This window comes from Astatotilapia calliptera, chromosome 23, assembly GCF_964374335.1.
Source record: "Astatotilapia calliptera chromosome 23, fAstCal68.1, whole genome shotgun sequence".
Taxonomy (NCBI): Eukaryota; Metazoa; Chordata; class Actinopteri; order Cichliformes; family Cichlidae; genus Astatotilapia; species Astatotilapia calliptera.
The window spans coordinates 2,546,400-2,556,615 of NC_137443.1; the positions used below are offsets into that span (position 1 = coordinate 2,546,400).

Consider the following 10,216-nt stretch of genomic DNA (forward strand, 5'->3'; position numbering starts at 1 on the left):
CCTGGTACAATGAAGGTGTACCTAACAAAGTGGCCAGTGAGTGTGTATTATTGTCATGTGTGTTTGGTGGAAGCTAGCGGCACTACCACACGTATCGATATTCTCATCTAATTGCTGGAAAAAAGGAGATTGAGTTTCCAAAAGAGAAACTGTTTATTTGTAATGAGGCCAAACAAACCCAATCAAAACACTGTTTTTCTTTTTCCTTATATTTCGATGCAGTCGCCTGTGTAACGCTCATCCAACCCTGAGGTCCATAGACATGTTCCATTTTCGTGGCCCGTCTCACATCGGCGACCGACTGGTACTGAAAGCTATTGTTAACAATGCCTTCAAGCACAGGTGAAGCGACACATTATGACAAATATTTCAGAAAATAAAACAATTCATTAAATATTTAACCTTCTAATTTGTGATTATAACACTTGGAGCGCTGTTTGCTGGATGCATATGTTTTCTTTAACCCACATTCCTGCGCACACTAGCATGGAGGTGGGAGTTTGTGCTGAGGCCTACCAGGGTGGAGAACCTCTGCGCCACATAAATAGTGCCTTTATGACCTTTGAGGTGCTGGACAGTGACAGGAAACCATGCACGCTGCCACGGATACGACCTGAGCCTGTGGTAAGTTATCCGAGTGACTTATTTCTATATTTTTAGAGGCCCTTAGATGAAGGGTGAACTGAAAATAAACTTTTTTTAACATAGTGTACACAGTATACATATTAAGAATTTCAGTCTTAGATCATCTCTTGTTTTACAGGATGGAAAAAGACGCTTTCAAGAAGCTATTGCCAGAAAGAAGATTCGCCTTGATAGGTAAATATCTTCTATCAGGAGGAGCTATTTTTGTGTCATCTTATTCTCTGTCATATTTACGTTGGTAAAGTTATGGTTCCTCACATTTTGAAAAAGGCCAAAATGAGGCCGGTGTACGTGCAGATAATTTCAATGAGCCAAAATCTCAGGCTTTAGAGTACTTTAAAGACTCACATATTTTCAGTTTTTGTCAGCAAAGGAAGGCAGGTTTACTCTGAGCTCCGTTTGATGTCTCTGAGAGTAGATATCTCCAGAATCATCATTCTAGTCCACAGCTCTGCACATTGGATCGAAACCTTCAGTTTTTGAGGGCCAACGAATCAGATGCATGTTGGCTTAGCAGGAAGTGAGCTAAAATGGCTTGTTTTCAACTGAGGTGGCTGCACAAAGGCCCAGCACAGAATAACTACGAATGATTTTTGTACAATGCAAAGTTACCCTTCTACAGTAGAGTAGAACAGCTCCCTTTTAAAACAATTAGGGTTGTTTTCTGTTTATGTGTCAGAGTAACGATTGTTGTTTATTGCAGATTGTTTTGTTGACAGCGTACAGGTTAGGCTATTTAATGCTTTGCAATAAATAAATAACCAATATTTCTAAAAGAGTCACAATGAATCTATTCCCTTAGTAAATTAGTTAAATTACATTTTGAACCTTTTAAATCGTGTTTGTATGCAAACATGTTGTTAATCATGATGCATTATAAAGCAGTGGAACTGAAACGGTCTCATCACTGGATTTACTTTTTGGTCATATGACCGAATCCATTGTTTACAAGAGTTTGCAGGCGCTAATGACTTGGCAGACCAATGCATCACGGCTGAGCAGACTTTACCGCAGACTCGAGCAGGCATAATGAGTTCATTGTTCAACTCTAAACAGTGCAATCTTTATTCCTCTGTTTGATAACATGATGTGTTGGGTCATTGCTTGAGTAAAAGTGCTTGTGTTTTTGGTCTTTCTGTAGTGCCCTGAGCTACAGAACATCATTGCTGTACTTCATGTTTACAGGAAATATATCATCTCCTGCAAGCAAACTGAAGTGCCCTTGTCTGTTCCCTGGGATCCAAGTAACCAGGTGTTTGTTTGGTTTTTTAAATTTTTATCTAATTTAATTTTTGTTTTGTTAACAGAGACACTCAGAGCTGGATAATGCTACTGTATACAAAGTAACGCTTTATATTTTCAGATGTACCTGAGCTACAACAATGTCTCAGCGCTGAAATTAATGGACAACAGGAACAACTGGGTGTTGGCTTCGGAGAAAAATAAGGTCACAAATGTTTGCATATCTGTTCAGGGTATAGCTCATTGGATTTTCCAGCATTTTGCACAGTTATAGTGAGGTGCTCAAAATATGGGTCATAGTGTTTTATGTAGATTCTTTAATATTGCAGAATAGGTCAAGAAAACTATGTTAGCATAAGTCATTCCAGGAGCATGTATAATCACCAGTTAGGTACCAGAAATTAATCCTATTTACAGACACTGAACCTGCCTCCTCTTTGTGGATGTCTTTAATTCATAGGTCAGATTGTACACACTGGAGGAAAACCAAATGCTGTGTTTCAAGGTGGAGATGAACGTCAGAGTCTCGGCAGAGCAGACGTTCCATCTACTGTCAGACCTGAGGAGGAGAATGGAGTGGGACCGGCATTATGAGTCAGTACTTAGACACATTTGGTATTTAGCAGCATCATCTGAGTTCAGATCCTTTTACTGAGGAGAAAAGTTACTGTCAGTTTAACTATAGAGTGTTAGATACCACAATGAGGTACTGAAAGCTTGTGCTCAGAACAATAAATGTTCTGAGAAACGACCCCCCCCCATAACTCATAATGGTATAGTCCACTGACAATTCCCCAAGTAATTTATTTCACAAAAATGAACTGAAGCCAAAGCATGTGTGAAACATTTTTCTTTACTTCTACCACTTGACAGAAAAACACATTTTGTGTGATTGGACCACTCAAGGCTGATATGGTTTTTGGGACAGCCACATCTTGTAATGAGTGTTTCTGGAGACAGGAGGTCTGTGCAAAGTGGAAATTATTATAAATCACCAAATTTAACTAGTTTCCAGCAGGTTTGGTTTGATATTTATTTCTGACAGAATTTTCTGATTTCACATCCTCCGCTGACAGGTACTCGGTTGCCACCTCTGCCACGCTATTTAAATAAATCTTGGAAATCCCCCTGACCAGGAGGGTAATGTTAGATACAGTATTATTCCCATATATTTCCAGCACATAGGCAGTGTGGCTGTATGGAAGATAATCGTAGTTTATTGGACAGACTGTTTAATGCATTGCTAATGCATCTTTTAAACAAATACAGTAAACAACGTGGCTGACAGACTGTTACGTTTACATGTAATCTCTCAATGTCGTTCCATTATGGGGCAAAAACACATGCAGCTCTTTATTGCAGTAGAATGAAAACGAACCCACTTATATTCACTGGATATTCAAAATAAACTCAGTGACATAACCGGATTGTTTAATGTGACATAATGCTCAATAATCTAAAAGCTCTAAACATCCACATCACTGGGTTTCAACTGCAGAGAGTGTGAGGTGATCAACCAGGCAGATGAGGAGGACACCATCTATCGCGTAGCTACACCCTCTGTCACTAAAGGGGGAAAGGGGAAGGACTTCATCTTGCTGGCATCTAGACGGAAGCCCTGTGATTTCAGGTGTGTTGATATGACCTTGCTTGCGTCACGTGATAATTTCGCACAAAACTCTGTGTGGGTTAAAATGTCTTGATGCTCAATCATCCAGGTGAGGAAATCCCACTCCCTGCTTCATGTTTGCATTTTCATAAGTTCTCATGACGCTCTCTGCCTTTGTCCATCTCAGAGATCCGTATCTGATCGCTCTACGTTCAGTCACTTTGCCCACTCACCCGCCCACGGAAGAGTACACGAGGGGAGAGGTGCTCTGTGCTGGCTTCACAATCTGGGAAGAGTCCAGTTCTGTTACCAAGGTTAGCCAAATGAGAGGGGCACAAACACAACCTGTAGTTGCTGGGCTGCATTTTTATGCTGTAGCTTTAAACAAGTCACCGCTCCAAAACTAAAGCAAAAAATGGAAAGGGTTAATTATCAGTCACACGCTGTGATTGCTGTGTTTCAGATCACCTACTACAACCAGGCCACACCAGGTGTCCTCCCCTACATTTCCACAGACATTGCGGGCCTCTCCTCAAGCTTTTACAGCGCCTTTTCGGCCTGCAGCCAATTCCTGCTGGCCAACAAGGATAGCTTGGCTGCTCTGCCGCCCTCTGTGCTGTGACACCAGTATTACCACAGTCTACTGAGACAAGAAGAATCAGGAGGAAAGAACAGGATCAGCCCTCTTTGTTCGTCCCATTTCTTGTAAAGGTGCTCACAAAAGCCAGTAAAGTCCAACGTTAACTTTGAAACGCTGGGATTATAAAAGGCATTGGATTTGTAGAAGCTTCTACTTGTTTGCACCAGTAATAATGGTGCAGTAACGGTACACTATATTTTCAATGTTGGATTTGAATCCTCTTAGAGCCTAAACCTTCTGTGCAATATTAATTTATAGATTAATGGATCTGTTTTTGGTACGTAGTTTTAAATATTTAACAGAATCTCATTGTTTATCTTTAGACAGCCATGTTTTTATTGGCACTGCCAGTTGTTACGAAAAAAAGAAAAATTGAAATGTTCAGTTTTCTTTGTGTATTTTGTATCACCTCGAATAAAGTCTGAACTGTTGATTAAACCTTCGATTGATGCAGCTAATATGTACATTTCATGTGTAATGATGCTGTATATTTTTTCTAGTCCACAATGTATAGTTTTGCACAAATGTAATTGAACTGATTGTATCATATGTGGACGCTTGATGGTCAAAAATCTTAAATCATGATTGAACTGAAACAATAAACTTAAAATTGTGCTTATTTGAACTATTTCATTGTTGCTCACTTCCCACTGGATTCTTGACCATTCTTAAATGAACAGAAAGAAAATCAGAGGAAACAATAACTCACAGTATTCCACTGTAAGCTTCTAGTGTTGTAACAGCTGCACGAGGCCAGCAAAGTAGAATAAAAAGGCGTCTGTGAACAATCTGATCTGGCAGGAGTCGGTTATGCTGTTTTCCAGGTATTTTGCTTGAGGCACAATCATTCAGTTATGCTCATGCTAAATAAAGGGTTGAACACAAGGATAAAAAAAAGACAATCTGCATATAAAAGGGTGTAGTCTGAACTGTAGAATTTCAGCAAATTTGAACTGTAACAGACTCAAACAAGACTGAATTTCAGTAAAACAAATGATGCAAAGATTCCTGGATTATTATCTTATTACAGCTCAAAACTATCTGCTCTGCAGGGCACTGAAACTTGACATTTGATGTCCTTGTTTCAGATTGGGGAGATACCAGCATTGTTGCTGTGTAACAGTAGAAATGCAGCATAGCTCTAACCTGTATCCGGAGCCTTTATGCCTCCATCAGCTCCTCACACATCACTTGGAGCAAGCATGGATCCTCTGGATGAATCTCTTCTCCGACAGACTGGCGTAACAACATGTTGGATCTCATGTCAGCGTTTCTGGATGAAGGATGTGAAGTTTCCTGAGTGCACAGTATTCAACCAAAGCATCTCCTCAGATCACTGAGGAGTTGCTGTTACGATTATACATACAGATATATCCATAGTATATGTTCCTTTTTATTATAATTATTTTTGCTGTTAATTAATCTATAATTTTGTAGAGTAATATGTAGCAGTAATCTTTGTTTATCTTTTAAGAGACCATGATAATCGGTCCTTTAGTTTTCCTTTAGCCTAATGCCAAGGCCTTTTTTGCCAACCAGTCTAAATTTACACTTATGTTATCTTGGAGATACAGGACTCCATTTGTTTAATGTTAAAGCAACTCAGCAGGAATGCAGCTTGTAGGGTCAGTGTTCAGGGCAGCAGGCTATCACTCAGGCCAGAAATAGGTGCTTAGTATCGATCCTGGTACTGTTGTGATTTTGAGTGAGTAGAAACAACTGAAAACAACTTAATGTAAACGGTGTGTTCCTGCGTTGAGTCTGACAGTGAAAGGTAAAAAGAAAGTAAGTAACTCTCCCGCTCCAGCTCTTATAACCAAGTGTAAACAGTTGGGGCGAGAATTAGCATAAACCACTACAACTTCCAAGCTAACAAGACGTATCTGTTCACGCTAGCATTAGCAGTGCCTATACACATACGCGGCACTCGAGTACGACATATTCACAGCATCTAGTAAAGACAGGCGTAATGATGACAACAATGAACTAAAACACACGCTCGTTGAATGGATTTACTGTACTTACTCGAGGGCTCCGACTTCCTCCTCCCATTGGATAGCGCAACGAGCCATGTGACCAAACCCGGAAGTAAGAGACTGTCATTCCGTGGTGGAATATATATGAGAAATACTTCATTCTAGTTTCTATATTTAATTTGTATCAGAAACGAAAGTATGAGCCACGACTGTACAAGGAGGCTTCAAACTGCTACAAGAAAAAAACTCAGAAAGTTTAACTCTCTGCGTGGTGAGATTAAATGTCAATGATCTGACTCAATGTGCCTTGAAGTTTAGTCAAAGTAGCTATGAATGTTTTTTTCCTGTTTACCTGAAGGTCGAGAGGTGCAGCCTGGTGAGTTTTGGGATGTAGTGGTTGTGACTGCTGTGGACGGGAGTCAGAGAAAAGCGTATGAGCTGCAAATCAGCGAGAAAGTTGACAGAAAGGAGCTTCCTGTTGGAGTTCACTACAAAGTCTTCTCAGATCCTCCTGGACCGAAAATAGGTGAGCTAGTACTACCTTATCATCATCATCATCATCATCATCATCATCATCATCATCATCATCAGTATCAGTAGTAGTAGTTAACGAAATGCATCACCTTTTTTACTGCATGGATAGAGCCTTATAAATAGCATGTCACATATACACATCAGTGACTGTACAGATTAAACATTTTACAGTTTTACAACTGTTTACGTTCACTGCCGCCATCTTGGATTGTTAACTCGGTGCAGGGCAGTCTGGAGACAAATATGTGCCAATACTGGGTCACACTTATGGGGCCTCCCAGTGGCACCTGGAAATCAGCAGTAGGTGACAATCATCATCCCATGTACCAGAAATTTTAATTGGTTGCTCAGCGCATGATGTTAGCGTGACATATAGTTAGTGGGTATTCTACATCAGCGGTCCCCAACCATTTTTGTGCCACGGACCAGTTTATGTCCTACAGTATTTTCACGGACCAGCCTTTAAGGTGCTGATAAATGCAACAAAATAAAACCAGTGCAAAAAAAAAGATTTATTCATAACACACAAAATAATGATAAAAACCCTGAAAACCATAAATTTCGCACCCGAGCCTCAACTCTCGCGGCCCGGTGCCAAACGACTCACGGACCGGTACCAGTCCATGGACCAGGGATTGGGGACCGCTGATCTACATCACGACCTAGTGGGCATAAGCGTTCAGAAGCTAAATGACACAACACCTAGTTAGCATCCACATGACCATGTGACACTGCTCAGTCACGGCAGACCAGAGCTTTAACTCAGCTTGAACGCAGCATGGCTCAGGATGCTTGGACGTACGCTAGGGTACAAGGGCCCTCTTATTACTGCTTGCAGCTTTAGTTATTATTATTATTGTTGTTATTATTACTCCTTGTCTTTTCAAGGGAATGGGGGCTCCACTCTGTACGCACTGCAGCAACTAAATGACATTTATGGAAAGTCTCTGGGCAGACTGAGAGTAATCCTGATTCATGCAGGTATTTCTTATTTTTCATTCTTAAATGTGAAAAATGATCTCCTCCTCCTCCTCCTCCTCCTTCTTCTTTGTCTTCTTTTGGCTTCTCACTTTACATTTTCAGTATGGTTCTACTTGTTTACTCCAGTATGAGCTGCAGTAACTGTCAGCATATTTCACTTCTACACAAAATCCAAAACACAGAATGGCAATATTACCAAGTCACCTAATAAAATATCTGTTATGCATTTCCACCCATATTTATGATTATATGAGTTTGAAGTTAGGGCCTTCAAATGAAAGTGTTTGGTCTGATTGTTCCACTGTAAATTACAGTAATGCTCACGTATTTTATAAAATGCAACATACTTTATTTAATTAATTCTCAATCTCACCTTTAAATCGCCTCCTTCTTCCAGGGGGGTTCAGTCAGCGTTTGCCCAGTGCCAGCGCTCTGGGAAAGATCTTCATGGCTGTGCCTTTGGGTGACCCCATCTTTCAGATGCTGGAGCTCAAACTAGCCATGTATGTGGATTTCCCATCACAAATGAAGCCTGGTGTTTTAGTGACCTGTGCAGATGACATAGAGCTCTACAGTATAGCAGAGGAGGAGAGTGTTAAGTTTGATAAACCTGGCTTTACAGCTTTAGCCCACCCCTCCCTGCTCTCAGTAGGAACCACCCACGGCGTTTTTGTGTTGGATCCACAAGAAAAATCTTCGTACTCAGAAATGGAGAATGCTTCCTGCCTGCACTTCCTGCACAAGCCAAGCATTGATAAGATGCGAGGAAGTGGAGCTGTGTGTAAGCAGCAGAGTGGATTGTTTACTGATTCTGAGTTTATCTACACAGACAGTACCTATTATGTGGACTTTGATACTGCAAAGTCTCTTCTTAATGTGCTGACAGAGTTGGGGCCATTGAGCTGTGAGATAGATGCATACGGGGACTTTCTTCAAGCACTGGGCTCTAAGGCCACAATAGAATACACCAACAACACTGCTAATGTCACCAAAGAGGAGAGCAGTCTGGTGGAAATCCGCCAGAAGATCTTCCACCTTCTGAAAGGGACTCCTCTGAATGTCATTCTTCTCAACAACTCCAAGTTTTATCACATTGGAACCACCTCAGAATACCTCTTTCACCTCACTGAGCACACAGCTCTGAGGGACGAGCTGGGTCTCCTGTCGTCTGCCTTCAGTGTGCCCGTGAATGAAAACCCTGAGGGCTCCTCTGGCTGCTGCATTATGTACAGTGTCCTCAATGCGAGTTGCTCTGTGGGTGCTGGATCAGTGGTGGAGTACTCCAGACTGGGAGCAGGAGTGTCTGTGGGTAAAGGCTCCATCATCAGCAGCTGCTGGGTCAGTCCAGGCCTGTCAGTGCCCGATGAAGCCTTCATGCACTCCCTTTGTGTGAACCACCACGACCAAACCAGCTTTGTTACTGTCTTCTTTGGGATTAATGACAATCTCAAGTACACTGTGGGCACTCCTGCATATATGGAAGAGCTAAAGTTTTTTGGGTTCACCCTGAAAAAGTGTCTGTCCATGTGGGGGATGGAGAAGGAAGTCCTGAGGTTCTTTGGTGATGCATCCAACTGTAATTTGTGGAACGCGTGTTTGTTTCCAGTTTGCTCTGACCAGCAAAGCTCTTTCTTAACATCTCTCAACATGCTGCAGGCCATCCAGAGTGCTTCTACAAGCCCCCTACCCAAAGACACAAAGCTAATGTCGATGCAGGAGTGTTTACAATCTAAGAACCTGGAGGAGATGTTGGAGCTCAGGAAGGGACTATATAAGGACATCATAAAGGGGAGATTGAGCAGCTAAAATGACGATGTTTATGCATATTTAGTTCATATGTAAAGTTTAATTATGTCTGTATGAGTTTGGGTGATGATTCAATGGTTAATTGTTTTGTTTTTGTTGTTTGTTTAAACAATCTGCAATACAAGCTTTTTATAAACATGGGGAGAGGTCCATCCAATTTAATTTGGTAAAACTTTACTTTTTTTTCCTTCCCCCCTCTGGACAATACCAATATCACCTGAACTTTTACCCCTTGCGAGCCTACCAGGAACGATCCTTGAAGCTCTTTTCTGAACTGAACAATTTCTGTCATATTTCAGGCCTATAGAACAAAATAACTGTGTTTGCATCAGAAGTTCATGAAGGTCATCTCTACCCATGCATCTACCCTTGGGAAAAAGACAGAATGTCTTCTAATGGTCATCAAACCACATCTTTATTGATATATAACCAGGTGTCAAAACTGTTCATTAGAGGTACAGGGAGGGTTGTCTTTATGAGGAAAAGGGTTAGAAGGACACGATCAGGACAGTAAAACCAAAGGCGAACTTCAGCCTTCTGTAAAACTTGATTAAAATGAGACAAATGTGAAATAAAGGACAAAAACAAACCTGAAAGAGTGCTGTTGCTTTTCTCTCAGTTCAAAGGTGTCTGATTATTCTCTTTTGACCTCTGGCATCAAAGAGGCATTTTCACCCAGAGAACTGCAGCTTACTGTTTCTCATTCAGACCATTCTCTGTTAATCACAGAGATGGTTGTGTGGGAAAATCCCAGCTAATCAGCTGTTTCTGAAATACTCAGAC

The 10,216-nt window shown here is 41.1% G+C and overlaps 2 protein-coding genes and 1 long non-coding RNA gene across 5 annotated transcripts in view; 2 read left to right on the forward strand and 1 right to left on the reverse strand.

Annotated features, from left to right (window-relative positions):
* acot11b (acyl-CoA thioesterase 11b) overlaps positions 1-4,755 on the forward strand; it is a 9,215-nt gene extending 4,460 nt beyond the window's left edge. For both annotated transcript variants that reach the window (XM_026158912.2, XM_080297227.1), the window contains 9 exons: positions 223-342; positions 486-624; positions 764-819; positions 1,831-1,897; positions 2,009-2,092; positions 2,348-2,481; positions 3,386-3,517; positions 3,684-3,810; positions 3,960-4,755. In XM_026158912.2, coding sequence (XP_026014697.2) covers positions 223-342; positions 486-624; positions 764-819; positions 1,831-1,897; positions 2,009-2,092; positions 2,348-2,481; positions 3,386-3,517; positions 3,684-3,810; positions 3,960-4,118 — 1,018 coding nt within the window. In that variant the 3' untranslated portion in view covers positions 4,119-4,755. The remainder of the gene's footprint in view (positions 1-222; positions 343-485; positions 625-763; positions 820-1,830; positions 1,898-2,008; positions 2,093-2,347; positions 2,482-3,385; positions 3,518-3,683; positions 3,811-3,959) is intronic.
* LOC113016237 (uncharacterized) lies at positions 2,190-6,278 on the reverse strand. The gene is made up of 3 exons (XR_013905159.1): positions 6,162-6,278; positions 5,283-5,409; positions 2,190-2,446 (listed from the first exon to the last, which is right to left on the reverse strand). It is a non-coding gene; the product is annotated as an uncharacterized LOC113016237 (long non-coding RNA).
* Positions 6,094-10,022, forward strand: fpgt (fucose-1-phosphate guanylyltransferase). 2 transcript variants are annotated; one of them, XM_080297226.1, is made up of 4 exons: positions 6,094-6,224; positions 6,471-6,638; positions 7,535-7,627; positions 8,025-10,022. In XM_080297226.1, exons 1-4 carry the CDS (start codon positions 6,143-6,145, stop codon positions 9,431-9,433), a joined length of 1,752 nt encoding a protein of 583 aa, XP_080153352.1. In that variant the 5' UTR covers positions 6,094-6,142; the 3' UTR covers positions 9,434-10,022. The 2 variants fall into 2 exon arrangements, with proteins under 2 accessions (XP_080153352.1, XP_026014696.1); XM_026158911.2 differs by lacking the exon at positions 6,094-6,224 and adding an exon at positions 6,245-6,383.
* Positions 10,023-10,216: the final 194 nt, after the last annotated feature.